Raw genomic sequence first — 16,191 nt, 5'->3', positions numbered from 1 at the left:
TAAACAATATTGGGCTTTTCAACCCAATTAAATGTTTGTCATCATTAATCAACCCAAAATCAAACTAGGCTCAACAATCTCCCCCTTGATGACAAACATGATAAAATAGGAAAATTAAAGACTTAATTTGAAAGAGTTAAGAACACTTCCCTTTGATGACATTCGGATTGTGAGTAGCTCCCCCTCAATACCAGTATTACTCCTCCTTGATCATGGCTTACATCTTTACCTGAACAAATCTTAACAAACAGCCAGGACCAAAATTTCCAAGCAATATATCACAGTAATAATAACACAGAGCAATTAACACTAGGCATGATACACAGGAATTAATAAGTTACTTAGCAACACAAAGAATCATTGTTCTTAACTATCACTATTAACCCCTAAGCCAAAACTAACATTCCCTTTCTTTTCTCCCCCTTTTGTCATCAAGGGAGGAAAGAAAAAACCTGCACAAAATTTGTTAGTGGCTGGTGCATATAGTTCAAGTAGCAGAGTAGTTTAAGTCTGTTACAATCATCCCACAAAAATAAAATAAACAAGTTCAAAACAAAAAACAAGTCATAGTCGCAGATGAGATAACAAGAAGCTAGGCATCAGAGTTGGATTCATCGGAGGTTCCATCATCCTCTCCCTCATTGTCAGAAGTTGTGAGGCCAACCTCGATGTCCTCCACAAAGTCTCTCAGAATCTGAATCCTTCCCTTAGTCTTTTTGAGAGCATTTTCCTCCAAAACTTGATTCCTTTTGCGCTCAGCACCATGATGGAGAAGAAGATCTGTCAGATTGAGGAATTCTTCAAGGACATTCTTCAGAATGCGTATCATGGTCTTGATTGTAGTGGATGTGGAGGGGGGAATCAGAGGATCCTCATCAATAGAGGGAACATCAGTACTGTCATCAGTTTGGCGATGCCTAGGAGCTGTTTTCTTTACTGCACCACCCCTTTTGATATATGAGTTACAATCTTTAGCAATTTCAGCCCCAAAATCAACATTGTAATATTGAAAATTTTTTGTAAGAAGCATGCCATAGGGTAAAGCATTTTTGGTACTGATACACGCATGCATGTGTCTCACAAGCAAGTAAGCAAACGAAATAGGAGTTTTTGAAAGCAATGCATACAAAACCAGTGTGTCACAAAATGAGACGCGTTGAAAAGAACCACTCTGAGGCAAGATGACATGGTTTACAATCCTGTGCAGCTGGGCACGGACTGGACCAAGAGACTTATGAGTAGGAGTGTTACCTTCTAAGAGAGGGATATTGATGCAGACAGTGCTTAGGGCATCAAAGTATGAAACATTGAGCGTATCGTCCCACTTACCAGATGTGTAGACATCAGGGCCTCGGTCCTGGTAATCTAGGGCTTTGCCTAGGTGGTATTTGTCAAGAATGATCACTTTGCCTTTAACAAAAGAGGTGATTCTCCCTTCTTTGTAGGACATGTTGCTATAGAACTGTTTTACCAAATCAGGGTAAACTTTCTCTTTGATGGATAGTATGGATGTCCAACCTTGATATGCAAACAATGGGGTAAAGTTCAGACCTTTCCTACGGAGTTTGTCAAGATTGACAAGCTTCGGGGGACAGAGTTTACGCTCGTAAACATCTTTGCAGAAAAACAAATAGTTCATGAGAGATTGATAATGGCGACGATCAAAAGACTCATGGGAAAAATCAGCATATAAAGACTTGTAGGCAATGGGGTTTGACAGCTTAGGTTCAGACACAGAACGAAGAGGGAAAGTCAATGACTGTACCGCGAGTATGGCGACTCTGAGTGTAGGTTGTCTCTTCGTCTTCTTGAAGAGACCTCTTTCCTCTGGAAGAGCTGGGTTTGGATGAACTTGGTTGAGAGTTGGTTGGAGGAGGAGGTGAAGGGCGAGGAACAACGCCAGGGCGGCGAGCAGTGGTCTTGGTTCGTGCCATATCAGGAGAAGGGTTTGGTGGTGGAGATGGTGAGGAATGAGTGGGGGAATGAAAGGGAGATGAGTGTGTGTGATCAGAACGGTGGGTGCCACTGTGGGAGCCTCTGCGAGCAACTCTTTTTTTTCGAGCCATTTTATAGAGCACAGGTTGAAGAAGATGAAGGAGTGGATATAGTAGTATGAATGGGTGCATGTAGTGGGGAGTTATTATAGGCTTGAGAAGTGTAAAGGTTGCACCTTGAAAAGAGAAAAATCCAATCTTTGGAAAACGTTTTGAAAGTTACAGCTGTAACTTTCGTACGTTTGAAAATAAAGTGAGATGAAGTAAAGGATGAAACTTGATAAGGATGCAATTCAAAAATTAAAGCCCTAATGACATGAAATGCAAATCTAAAAAATTTAGACCAAAAAATTGAAGTAGATTCAGAGGTCCAAAAGAATGAAGTTGAAGTTAAGCCCACACATTTCGAAAGCCCACTTTTCATAAAAGCTTAAACAAAATTTGTTTCAATAAAAAAAATGAAGAACCCCACAGTTTTCAATAAAGAAAAAAGCCCATAGTTCTGAAAACTGTTTCAGCACATAGTGTCCATCTTTCATTTTGATCAGGCTTGAATCCAGTAGGCTTCATAATGGACTAAAGAAGGTTACTCATCATCTGCCCAAAAAAAAATCTCACCGCAATTTAAGAGACAAAACACAAAAGATCTCATTATCAGAAACATTAAGAAAACAGAGATGAAGTTAGAATGCCCAGTTCAGTTTTTAATTTGCAGAATCTTTCCTCTATCAATGGTTTGGTGAATATATCAGCTAGCTGACCTTCAGAATTAACAAACTGAATATCTAAATTTCTATTTTGCACATGTTCTCTTATCGAATGAAAACGAACTTCAATGTGCTTTGTTCTAGAGTGCAAAACAGGGTTTTTGGAAATGTTAATAGCACTCATGTTATCACAAAATAATGGAATATTAGATACATTCAGTTTATAGTCAGCTAGTTGAGTTTTCAGCCATAATAATTGAGAACAACAAGAGGAGGCTGCAATATACTCAGCTTCGGCTGTTGAAAGTGCCACAGTAGCTTGCTTCTTGCTAGACCAAACAATGAGGGATTTCCCAAGAAAGCAGCACATGCCACTTGTGCTTCTTCTATCAATCCTATCCCCAGCAAAATCTGCATCACAGAAACCCACTAATTGAAAATAATCAGTCTTAGGAAACCATAAACCATAGTCAGTGGTACCAAGCATATATCGGATGATCCTTTTGACTGCTGAGAGATGGGACTCCTTAGGCTTTGATTGAAACCGTGAGCAAACTCCAACACTTTGGATGATATCAGACCTTGAGGAGGTTAGATACATTAGGGATCCAATCATCCCTCTGTATCGTGTCTCATCAACATCTCTACCGTGTTCATCCTTATCAAGCTTAATGTTAGGATGCATGGGGGTTCCCATAGGCTTAGCACTGTCCAGCCCAAACTTCTTGACGAGTTCCTTTGCATATTTTTCTTGATGGATGAATATGCCTTCTGCAGTTTGCTTGATTTGCAAGCCTAGGAAGAAATTGAGTTCTCCCATCATACTCATATCAAATTCATTGGTCATAAGCTTAGCAAAATCTGCACACAAATCCTCATTAGCCGAACCAAATATAATATCATCAACATAAACTTGCACAAGAATAAAATGATCATGATAATTTCTAATAAATAAAGTGGTGTCAGTGGCTCCTCTTTGAAAGTTATTTTTCAATAAAAATGAGCTAAGCCTCTCATACCAAGCTCTAGGAGCTTGTCTTAAACCATATAAGGCTTTAGCTAGTTTGAAAACATGGTTAGGAAAAGTTTTGTTTTCAAACCCTGGTGGTTGAGCCACATAAACCTCTCTATCTATTATGCCATTGAGGAAAGCACACTTTACGTCCATTTGGAACAACTTGAAGCCACAATGAGCAGCATATGCAAGGAGCAATCTGATGGCTTCCATTCGAGCTACTGGTGCAAAGGATTCATCGAAATCAATCCCTTCCTCTTGATCATATCCTTGAGCGACCAATCTAGCTTTGTTTCGGACTATGGATCCATCTTCACCCAGTTTGTTTCTGAAAATCCATTTAGTTCCAGTGACTTTCTTTCCATTTGGATAAGGCACTAATGACCAGACCTGGTTCTTCTCAAATTGCTGCAATTCTTCCTTCATAGCTAGCACCCATGAAGGATCAGCAAGAGCTTCTTGAACATTTTGAGGTTCAATCTTTGATAAGAGAGCAATGTTGTTGGATTTGGCTCTTTTCAAAGATGAACGAGTGGTTCTACCAGTGGAAGAATTTCCAATTATGAACTCTTCAGGATAGTTTTTCAGAAATCTCCATTCTCTTGGTCTCCTTGAATGGTTAGAGGATTCAGGTTCCTCTTGATCAATATTTGCCTCTGCATCAGTGTTTTCTGCAGCGACAGGAGATAATTCCAAATTGTCTCCTGCAGAATTGGGATTATCGTTGCTGACAGATGCAACTTCATGAGAAATTGAATTTTGTGGAACTGGTTCAGTAATCCATGGAACCTCAGCTTCAAAACCTGGATTATCATCAATACAAACACTGGGAACATTGTTAGATTCACAGAAAGTGACATGCATGGTCTCCTCAATTGTTTTGGAGTTCTTGTTGTAAACCCTATAGGCCTTGCTATTTGTGGAATAACCTAGAAAAATTCCTTCATGTGTTTTAGGATCAAATTTTCCTAAATTTTCTTTGATATTCAGAATGAAACACTTGCATCCAAACACATGAAAATAGCTGAGATTGGGAGGATGCCCTTTCCAAAGTTCATATGATGTTTTCTTTAAAAACTTCCTAATGAGTGTTCTATTTAAAACATAGCAAGCAGTATTTACAGCTTCAGCCCATAAGAACTTGGGAATTTCATATTCACATAACATCGCTCTAGCCATTTCTTGTAAACTTCTATTTCTTCTTTCTACAACACCATTTTGTTGAGGTGTTCTTGGACAAGAGAAGTTATGTGATATGCCTTGTTCATCACAAAAAGATTCAAAGAATTGATTTTCAAATTCTTTACTATGATCACTTCTAATTGAAACAATTTTAAAACCTTTTTCATTTTGAATCTTTTTGCTGAATTTTTCAAAAACAGAAAAGGCCTCATGTTTATGAGCAAGAAAGAACACCCATCCGAATCTAGTATAGTCATCCACAATTACCATGCCATAACTCCTTCCTCCAAGACTTTGAGTCCTATTTGGTCCAAACAGATCAAGATGCAACAACTCCAATGGTTTCTTAGTAGAGACATCTTCCTTGGGTTTAAAAGAGGTTTTAATTTATTTACCCATTTGACAAGCATCACAAATGATGTCTTTAACAAACTTTATATTAGGAAGACCTCTAACTAAGCCTCTCTTTACAAGCTTGGAGATTTGGAACATGCTAGCATGTCCTAACCTCTCATGCCACATCCATTTTTCAGATTCCATTGAAGAGAAACAGGTTACATTTTGAACTTTTAGATCATCTAGAGTGATACCATAAACATTATCACTTCTTTTGGCAACAAACAAAACAGCCTCTGTTTTCTCATTTATGACTCTACAATCAGATTTCCTAAAGGTTACAACATATCCAAGGTCACACAATTGACTTATGCTCAATAGATTATGCTTTAACCCATCAACTAAAAAGACACTATCTATGCAAGTTGAAAAATCTTTGCCAACCTTACCGATGGCAATTATTTTACCTTTACCATTATCTCCAAAAGTGACAAATCCTCCATCATACTTGTTGAGTTTAATAAAGAAAGTATCTCTTCCGGTCATATGCCTTGAACATCCACTATCAAGATACCACATGTCCTTTTTCTTCTTGGATGCAAGGCAAACCTGCATGTTCTTCAACTAACCTTAGGTATCCAAATCCATTTGAATCCTTTGATGTGAAATCTTCTTGGTTGCCCAAGAGCATTAAAATCATGAACAATTTTATATAATTTATTATCATTACCAAAAGACCTAGGAAAGATGAAACATTGAGAAGGATCATGACCATTTCTGTTGCACTTGTAGCACTGATTCTTGCTCACTGATTTTTGAGGTTTGTTGAATCTTTTTTGTTTGAAGAGCTTGGAAGAGGATGCTTCAGATTTTATAAAGTTTTGTTTAAAAACTGCCTTACTTTCCTCTTTGAACCCAAGTTCTGATTTTTCAGAACCAAACCTTTGACTAGCAAGCAGTTTGTTCAGATTTTGAGAACCTTGAACAAACTTAGCTAAGTCTTTATTCAAACTTTTTATTTGTTCATTCAGTTTTTTGTTTTCAGAAATCAAATCAGTGGAATTAGTAACTTCATGTTTGAGTTTGAATTTTTCTAATTCAGCTCGCAAGGCAGTGTTTTCTTCTTTTAAAAGCTTTTCATTTCCAGTTTCATTTGCCTTAACCTTTTTCAAAAGATCATTTTCAATCCTCAAAGCCTCATTTTCTTTCTTGCATTTAGCATACTTGTCCAAGAGTTTCTTGGAACTGACAGAGATATCTTTGATAATGTATTGTAGTTCATCAATAGATAAGTTAGAAAGATCTACCTCATTTTCATCGTCATGGTCTGCCATCAAACATAGCTGGGCTTCTTGATCTGAGCTTTCTGAGCTGGTGTCGTTCTCCAAGTCCTCCCATGTTGCCATCATCACCTTCTTTTTGTCTTTCCTGGATTTTTCGCCTTTCTTAAGTTGAGGGCAATCTGACTTAAAGTGACCAGGCTCCTTGCAGTGATGGCATGTGAACTTGACTTGATCTTTCTTGACATCTTTGGATGAAGAGCTTCCTTTGCCTTTGTTTTTGTATCTCAGTAGTCTTCTCATTTTTCTTGCAAAGAGCACCATTTCTTCATCTGAGAAACTGTCATCAGATTCTTCTCCTTGGGCTGTCATTCTTGATTTTAGTGCTATACTTTTCTTTTTGTCATCTTTGTCTTGAGACATGTGAGTGGTTTCATAAGCCAGCAGCTTGCCTCTCAGCTCATCATAGGTGATTTTGATCAAATTATTCCTTTCAGAGATGGCTGTGCTTTTCACTTCCCATTTCTTAGTAAGACTCCTCAGAATCTTTCTTACCAAGGTTTCTTCAGAGTAGCTTCTTCCCATGGCATCCAGATTGTTGATGATTATCGAGAACCTTTCGAACATTTGATCGATGCTCTCATCTTTCTTCATACTGAACATTTCATACTCCTTCATTAACATGTCAATTCTGGTTTCCCTCACTTGCTTAGTGCCTTCATGAGTGAGTCTGAGCTTATCCCAGATTTTTTTCGCTGTTTTACACCTTGACACTTTTCTGAACTCTTCAAAACTGATTGCACAGTGCATCAGGTTGATTGCCTTGGCATTGAGTTCAACCTTCTTCTTTTCTTCATCTGTCCATTCGTTGTCCTCCTTTGCCACAACTTCTCCATCAGCATTCTGTTTGGTAGGAACGTCTGGGCCGTTGAGAATGATCTTCCAGATGTTTTAGTCGATCGAATGCACGAAGATTCTCATTCTCTCTTTCCAGTAAGAGTAGTTGCTGCCATTGAAGTAGGGAGGTCTATTGTTGGACTGCCCTTCAGTGAGAGTGAAAGTCACGACGTTGGGATTCATGTTGTTGGCCATGGATCTTTACTCCAAGCTGTGAAGCTTGCCTTCTTGAGACCAGGCTCTGGATACCAATTGATGGTTCTAGTTGAACTTGAGAATGGGGGTTGAATCAAGTTAGTTTAAAACTTAAAGTTTCAAACTCTGTTTTGCTGTTGCTCAAGTTGCAGGAGATTATTTAAAATTGTCTCATACGCAGAACATTAAAAGAGCAAAGAAGAGGAGAAAGAGGCCAGCATGTATCCTGGTTCGGATTCTCAGTGCCATGAATCCTACGTCCAGTCTCCACCACAAACCATGGTGGAATTTCCACTATAATTCTCAGATTACATACACCAATACTATTGAATTAATTCCTAATCCAACTAGTATCTACCCCTAAGCTTTCTTCACCAAGCTTAGCAACCCCAAAGTGCTATCCCAACTTGGAAGGAGAATCTACATAGATTCACTTCTCACCAAGTGCTAACCCAACTTGGCAAGGGAAACTTAATCCTAGTTCATACACCCAAATTACATCAGAAATCAGTGGCTATTTTGCATCACTCTTGCCTTTTCTCTCTTGACTTTTGAACCTCACATAATTGCCTTTTTCAAAACAGAAAATAACGCAAGACAGCCATAACGTAAAATCAGAATTAAGCTTGAGTAGAAGAAAGAGATTCCAGCTCTATGTTAGAGATGGTGCTCTGAATATGTGTGCTCTCTTTCTTAACTTCATATGTTGGATTGAAGCTTGTTTTATATCTTCATTTTGGCTTCATTGTAGCTTTATCCTCTTTGTTTTTCCTTGCTGCCTGTTGGAGTGGTCCTTGATGGCATGCAGTCCTTTCTTCAACCTGCTCCACTTCCCCTGCTGTCTGAGGAGCTCCACCACTACCTCTGCTATCCTTGGAGTTTCTTTCTTCCTTGGCATGCTCTTCTTTTGCATCCTGCTCCATGATCTCTGCCATACGAGGAGCTGCTCCTTGCTTCTGCATATTTGTGTTTTGCTCAACCACCAACAAAATGTTGCTCTGCTATTGTCCTTGGGTTAGTGAGGTGTGCCTTTGTGTCCTTTCTTGCTTTTGCAGAGCCACACCTGTCCTTGCTGTGTTGTTGCTTCCTTTGTTTTCCAGCTGTCTTGTTTTGCTTGTGATGTAGACAGCTGCCCTTTTTCTTTTGCCAAATGCATAGCCTTTGATTTTTGCTGAACGGTGTAATAAAGATGAAGTATTGGGCTTGTGCATTTGCTTGGAACATCAAAGGAATAAACAAGTAGCATTGCTTGTCTGTGAGAGAATTAATGGGCCTGCCACAATAAAACACACATTAAACAATATTGGGCTTTTCAACCCAATTAAATGTTTGTCATCATTAATCAACCCAAAATCAAACTAGGCTCAACAGGAAATAACACTATTCTCTCCCAATTTTCATCATATCTTGCATAACACTAACAGTCTAACACTGTAACTTCAAACTATACAATGCACACTCTATAAATTTAATGTTCACAAGAAAAAAATCCTCAACTTGTTCTCAACCAATTCATACTTAGGAAACTAATGCCTATGTCTCTCAACTAGTTGTCGTCTTCGATGGATCCCATGAATCTAGACAGCAAGTCTGATTTAATTTGTTAAGACTCGTCGTCGTCGTTGCCATCTCCCTCCTCCTCTATCCTAACATCTCCATAACCACATTGCACACCACTCCGATCGCTTTCTTCAGCTTCTTCTCCAAACTAATGTTCAGTAATCGCTTCAGTTTCCATATGAGCGGTAACGGCGACATTGCTTGTTGTAATAGCTTGGATGCGACATCAAAGCTGTCTGCCAACCTGGACTTCAGGAAAGAAGGAATGAAGCACTCGGTGTTTATTTCAAATGAGAATTTGCATATGATGTCGAAGGAGAATCTTCTCGTAATGTCCTAATGTTCAACAATCTATATTGCTTGCCGGAGAGTGGAGAAAGGCGTGTCCTTGGAGTAGTTGTGGAATTTGATCTTAAGGATGTCGTGGACGTTGTCGGAGTTGGGGTGATGTTATCAAAGACGTGGAAGTGGATGCTTTTGGTGGGTGAAGTGCATATGAGGTGGATGTACCAGTCACAAAGATTTAGAAAGTGTGTGGTCCATGACATGTTGAGGTAGGTGTGACACGTGTGACAATTACACCATAGCTTAATCTTGGAGTTAAAGAGGATGAAGGAAAAGATGGAAGAGAAGACTGTGAAGGTGAAGAAGGAGAGTATGAATGTTAGGGTTATGCGAGATATGATAAAAATTGGAGAATAATAGTGTCGTTTAGGGATCATTTTGTCCCTTGTTAGAGTTGTCAGTGATCATTCTGTCCCATGTTTGAGTTTTTAGGGACCATTTTATCTTTCGTTAGAGTTGACGGAGACAAGGACCTAAGTGACTGACGGAATTAATTGTTAGGGACCACTCGAGTAATTAATTTTAGTTGGAGACTAAAATGTCTGGTTTAAAATTCTTTGAGAACCAAAATAGGTATATACTCTTAATTTTGATATGTCACTAAACAAAATTGTAAACTTCTTAATCAATTAAATTTAATACATAACATTACTAAATTGAATTATAAAATAATAATTAAATATAATTATTATCTATATTAAACTGTGTACCTTTTTTATTTTTTTATTATTAAATAATAATATTAAATCATATATAAATTACTAAAAAAATTTTACAATATTTTTTATAAATTAATTTTTAAATTTAATATTAATTTACATATTATTTTTCCTATTTTTAAACGATATAGTAATTTAAATTTATATTATAATTAATTTAGTTTTAGATGTGTGGGTTGTATGATTGAGTAATGTTATATATCTAAATTTTATTATAAATTAAAGTTAATCAAATTAAATAATAAGACTTGGAGTAATAATATTTATCATTAATTTTTGTTAATATTAAACTAATTTAGTTTAATTTGTCACCAAAAAAATGTAGTTTAATTTAGTTAATACAAATATTTAGATGTGTAGTATAATTGTGTCTGATTCCATCATTCAGTGGCATCTATAAATTATAAAGTACCCTTGTCCCTATCCAAAATGGACGTACATCTGTTTTTCGTTTTCTTTATTTATTTATTTCAATCCACTATTACTATTTAAACATTGGAAATGGGAAGAAAGTTAGTTTAGTCATTTTTTTGGTTATATACAGAAATAATTATAGTAGTGATAAAGTGTAATAATACTAATAGATACAAAAATGATTATATGAATAGAAGAAAATGAGTATTGATCCCAAATCCATAATTAAGATGAGAGGTGAGAATGAGATGAATGGGGAAAGTGGGGGTGGGGCTGGGATACGGTGGACCCGAGTGCAGAAAAGCACACTTCTCATACGGGTTCCAGTGGGGTCCACCACTTGGTGACGCATATGATATGATCCTCACTGTAAGCCACCCACCCACTTCATATCCAACATGCATGATGATGCATCACATTCATTTATGTTCAACCATCTCGTTGGTTAGTTCTACAATTGCTTGCAACTTGCAAATTAAACTTTGATAGAGCACTTAGTTAATGGTCCAATTCCAATGATAAAGTTTTCAAGTCCCAATCCATCTTCCAAAAACACCATCTACCTTACTATCTAGGATAACTATATGCCAACACATATCTTTAGCTCCTTTTGATAAGTGCATATACCTGCATATAGAGGAATAATAATGCTCACATATCTAATTTTTCTTTATAGGATCTGTCCTACTAATAATTTGACTATTTTGACAATGGAATAAGAAAATATTTTTGCTCCATGCTAAGCAAGTAGCTGCTAAAAAATTTTGATATGGAAGCAAAATGAATAATATATTTTAACATGGTAATTTTTTGTATTTTTTAAAATTGTGGAATACATAAATTAAATCCTCCGATTTGTGTTTAAAAAGTTGAAAAAATTCAGAGTACATAAATCGAATCCGATCCGATTTGTGTTAAAAAATTGAAAAAATTAGTATACAAATCGGACCATACGAGTTGTTTGATTTTAAAATTTTGCTTAAGAAATCGAATGGTCCGACTTGTGGTTGAGCAAAGATGAATTTCGGAAGCTAGAAAACGGATCCTCCGAATTGTTTGTTGTTTTCAATTTTTTACTAATGAAAAACTTGCATGGTCCGAGATTTCTGTTCCACTGACACCACATAGCTGTGAAGTACCTATATTTCCCATATCCGAGTTCAACACGACTTTTGTTTCCATATTCAAATTAAAAAGTGGAAACACAGCATACTCCATAGAGGCCCATACTAGACCCATTTTATATTTGGTCCGCTGCAAATTACCTACCCAATATGTTAACCAAAAAAAAATTACCTACCCAATATTGATTGCATTTGCAGCCTCGCTACCAAAGTCAAAATCGTTAATAAATAATAATCACATACTATGCAGTGCTTCAAAAATTCGTATTCTAATTTCTACCAAATGGAACGTAGCTCATTCTTCGAGTAGGTGACAATTCTAACATTTTAAATCATTTTCATAAATATCAATGAGTTCATAAGTGTTAGCTCTCCAGAATCCTATTATTTATTTTTTTTTGTTTTTTTTTATTTTTATTTTAACCTCTCGTTCTTCAAAAAAATGTGGAACAATAATAATCCTTTTATTTTATTATCACGACGACGACGTTCCACAATTGCATAGCGTACGTGAAAGGAAAAATCATCATCAAACATGAATATGGCTTCTTTTTTGGTTTATTAGGTACTTAAAATTATGGAACCAAACTGAGTATGATTTTTCAAATCGATAATAAATCAGAGAATAATCACGTTCCGTGGTATAACTAGCTACGGTTGATAAATAAGACAAGGCAGCATATGGTCGTGACCACCGAAAAAAGCCATGAAAGTGGCTCAGATCCAAATCAATTGCGAGAGAGTTAAGATATATGGATCTGATCATAGTAACGTTCTTCTAAAATTGGGGAATATTATTGAAGAATGTCTTATTCTTTGTTTGATATATGGAAATTGAATGAGACAAATTGAATTAATGGGACACAACGCATCAATTCATTCTTTAAGAAAACGCTAAAATTACGTATAAGACACAAAAATTGAAAGCTGTGTTTCACTTTTAGGGTGACTTGGCTTCCGTGGCTGTGAATAAATATATATTGATAATTTGATGGAGGAAAATGAATTGAATTAAATTAAATAATAAAATTCTAACAAACAATAATAAATATACATATACCACTACTAGTCATTGTTATCATTGACTCTATCAAAGTGCAGTCAACTTCATGTAAAGTTGATAGTTAAGAGCTGTTAGATAAAAATTTAGTCAAATCAATCAAATTATTTAACGGCACTTAGCTGTCAACTGCACCTGAGTTTTTACGTCAAAATATGCACCATTAATTAAGTACTGTGCTTTTAGTAGTTGTGATTTTAGTAGTTGTGAGGAGTCACCTCTCAACTTTATTATATGAAAGATGATTTTGCAGGTTGAAGAACTTGCTTGTAAAATAGGGTCATATATGTATACTCATATGAATCCATGTATAACATAGGAGTGTCCTAACTCATCAATTATAACAAGTTAATTTTATTTTGTGTAGTCACATTTTGAGTTCTAGTGGTGCCAAACTGCCAAGACTATTATAACCGAAACCGAAAAGGCACTTGGAGAATCTCTCATGTAAAATAATCCATATTTGGTGTGACAGCAATGGAGACAAGATTCAACATTTGGGTAAATCCGAAGGTGGTGGAAGAATTTGTGTCTGAGGAGAAGGACCATCTTTCACTAGCAGCACCATTCCCATCCCCCAACTTGCATGCCTCTCTAAATGACAATGCACAAACCACACCCCTAATCATCATATTCAACACATTCATTAGCCTTATATAATCTTAAACAATCCAAAAATATATCAAAATGTTATACATCCAAGTCTTTTTGTTAACCAAGTTGGTTTAATATAACAAAAATTAGTTACGACTAGCATTATTCCAGTTTAACTTAGTTGGATTTAGTTCGTAAAAAGACTTAGATGTATAGTATTACTCAATAAAAAGATATTAACGACGACAAAATAGTTTGAAAAACCGACCTGGATTGTCTGCCCTGAATCTAAGGGCGACCCAACCATTCCTTGGAACTCCAACAGTGGTCTTTTGAGGTGGATCAACAAGATTATAGTTCTTGGGATCTCTTTTTGGATCAAAGTTTCCAAAACCCCAACCAACCACATAGAAGCTGTATCCATGAAAATGAACAGGGTGGTTATCACCAGTCACCACACTAGTCCCTTGCAAAACTACCTCAACACTTGCATTATACTCCAAAACCAACACCTTGCTTCCAAATTCTGTTGCCAACACATAACCTGGCAACTTATCATCAGTGTAGTTGAATCCCCTTTCTGGTTTTCTGGGGAAGTTCATCTCAAAAACACCAGGGATTTTCTCATAGTAGGCTCTTAGAAAGTCAATGTTTGGTAACACAAGGCTAATGTTGTTCACACTAGCTGCAAGCCTTTTACCAAATGGTCCTTTGCATGGTTTATCTGCACTGCAATTAAGCAGGTTAACAGAGATTGTGAATAACAATTTGGTGTCCACTTTCTCAGGTACTTTGATTGGCTTGTCTTTGCTTGCAAGGCTTCTCAACTGCTTAGTGAATTCAGTTGCTACTTCTGTTCTGTTATACGGCGGAAGACGGCACCCAATCGGGCTTTTTCCGTCTTCCTCAGAGCCATTGTATATAACCAAACCTGCATGCATGGATGAAATCTTATAAATTTCATGGACTTAAACAAAAAAAAAAATTTCTTTTTGTTTTAAAGTTATAAGTATATAATATTGTTTTAAATTTTCTGTATCTGTCACTGGTTGAACGGAGTGAAACCTGTTGCGGTTGTGTTATCAAAGCCAGCACCAACAGCACTCAAATATGCACTGGCGGCCATGGAATAAAGAGCAGGTGGTTGGTTTGCTTCTAAAAGAATGTCCATGGTTTGTCCTGGTGTGATCATTATGTGATCTGTTTCTATTGGTTTGACATAGAATCCATCTTTAGCTACCACTCTCAATTTGTGTTTTCCAATTGCAAAGAAAATTTCTTCATCCATCACTGCATTGATCACCCTAAGAAGATATGTTTTTCCATACTCCACAACCATCTTGAAAGTACCTATCATATTAAAAGCAAAACCATACAAAATTAAATAAACAGAAATATTTGGTAACAAAAAAAAGTAGCCAAAAACGATAGCATTTATTAATTATTATTAAAATTAATAAATACTAAATAAAGTAAGTTCTGACTTTTTTTTTATCTTCCGAGCATATTACCGGAGCAGGGATACAAATAACCAGGTTGACCATTGATGGTATATGCATCAGATAGAATTGGCTCCCCTCCTGTTTTGTTTGCCTCTATTGGAATATTCATGACTTCTTTCTTCCACCACTCTCCTTCAATAGAGTCAAAAATCATAGTGATCAATAATGGAGGAAAAAGTTTGTTGGTGCAGTAGTATTTAGTACATACCTAGTATGATTGGAATCTCAGCATGGGGTTTGGGAAAGGGATAGTTTTGTCCATGCTTGGGATAAATGATGAAAGCTCCATGAACTGTGGCTCTTGACCAACCATCATGTCCATGCCACCATATGGTTCCTTCCTCTGTGGTCAAATGGATAACTTGTTTGAACACTGCACCTGGTTGAATTGGACACTGTGTTATGTAAGCAGCTCCATCTGACCATGGATTCCTCACTTGTCTAGCCCCATGCCTTTGAAAAATAATGCAAATATTCTTTCAATAATTAATGCATATACTTATACTTTCTATTGTATAGAGTAGAAGCTAAGGCACATACCAATATATTGTTATATTATGGTTTGCTTGGTTATAGACATTGACAATAAGAGTGTCTCCTGTGTGGGCCTTCAAGGTTGGGCCTGGAAACTCTCCATTTACTGTCAAAATATTCTTGGTGCTGCATAGTCTAGTGTAACTTGAAGATTTTATCTGCAGAAATTAAAGGCATAATTCATCTAAGTGTTATGTAACATGCATGCATGATGAAATAAAGTAGACTTACCACAAAGCTGTGATGATGAACTTCAGCATTTGCAACATGATCAATGAGATAACAACCGGATAGCACTGCAAAAATTATCAAAGAATATGCATTACTAGTCTTCATCACCATCATTGGTTGGGAACTTGGGATCCAATCGAAAGTGCGTGTGGAATGAAAGGTGTCTCGTGCAGACAGAAGAAAAGAAAAAATGTTATGGAAATATTTGGTAACAACAAAAAAAAATTAAAATTTTCCTTATTTGATATTTATTAATTATGGTAATAATTAATAAAAATTAAATAAAGTAAATTTTAGTTTTTTTTTGTCTTGTTAGCATTATCGAAAATATTAATAGTAGAATAAATTTTAATAATGTTTGTGAAAAAAAATCAACTAAAATAATTTAAATTTATCTTTTTTAGTATTTATTAATTGTTGTGATAATTAATAAATATTAAATAAAGTAAATTTAAACTATAATTAATAAATATTAAATAAAAAATTTTAAATTATTTTTTTA

The 16,191-nt window shown here is 36.2% G+C and overlaps 1 protein-coding gene across 1 annotated transcript; it reads right to left on the bottom strand.

The window, feature by feature from the left end:
* Nucleotides 1-13,250: 13,250 nt before the first annotated feature.
* LOC130956654 (laccase-14) lies at nucleotides 13,251-15,800 on the bottom strand. Its single transcript, XM_057883675.1, has 7 exons — nucleotides 15,690-15,800; nucleotides 15,465-15,616; nucleotides 15,133-15,377; nucleotides 14,940-15,056; nucleotides 14,488-14,772; nucleotides 13,691-14,353; nucleotides 13,251-13,449 (listed from the first exon to the last, which is right to left on the bottom strand). Exons 1-7 carry the CDS (start codon nucleotides 15,798-15,800, stop codon nucleotides 13,319-13,321), a joined length of 1,704 nt encoding a protein of 567 aa, XP_057739658.1. The 3' UTR covers nucleotides 13,251-13,318.
* Nucleotides 15,801-16,191: the final 391 nt, after the last annotated feature.

Source organism: Arachis stenosperma, chromosome 10 (assembly GCF_014773155.1).
Source record: "Arachis stenosperma cultivar V10309 chromosome 10, arast.V10309.gnm1.PFL2, whole genome shotgun sequence".
Lineage (NCBI taxonomy): Eukaryota > Viridiplantae > Streptophyta > Magnoliopsida > Fabales > Fabaceae > Arachis > Arachis stenosperma.
The sequence above is the reverse complement of the archived record's forward strand: the minus strand, read 5'-3'. Positions and strand labels throughout refer to the sequence as shown.

What these genes read in the sequence shown, in the direction of transcription:
- LOC130956654 (XM_057883675.1), bottom strand. Translation starts at nt 15,800, where the DNA reads ATGGTGATGAAGACTAGTAATGCATATTCTTTGATAATTTTTGCAGTG. An exon ending in TGAGATTCCAATCATACTAG is followed by an intron (nt 15,057 to 15,132) that starts GTATGTACTAAA and finishes ACTCTATTGAAG; the next exon opens with GAGAGTGGTGGAAGAAAGAA. An exon ending in ATTCAGGGCAGACAATCCAG is followed by an intron (nt 13,450 to 13,690) that starts GTCGGTTTTTCA and finishes TATGATGATTAG; the next exon opens with GGGTGTGGTTTGTGCATTGT.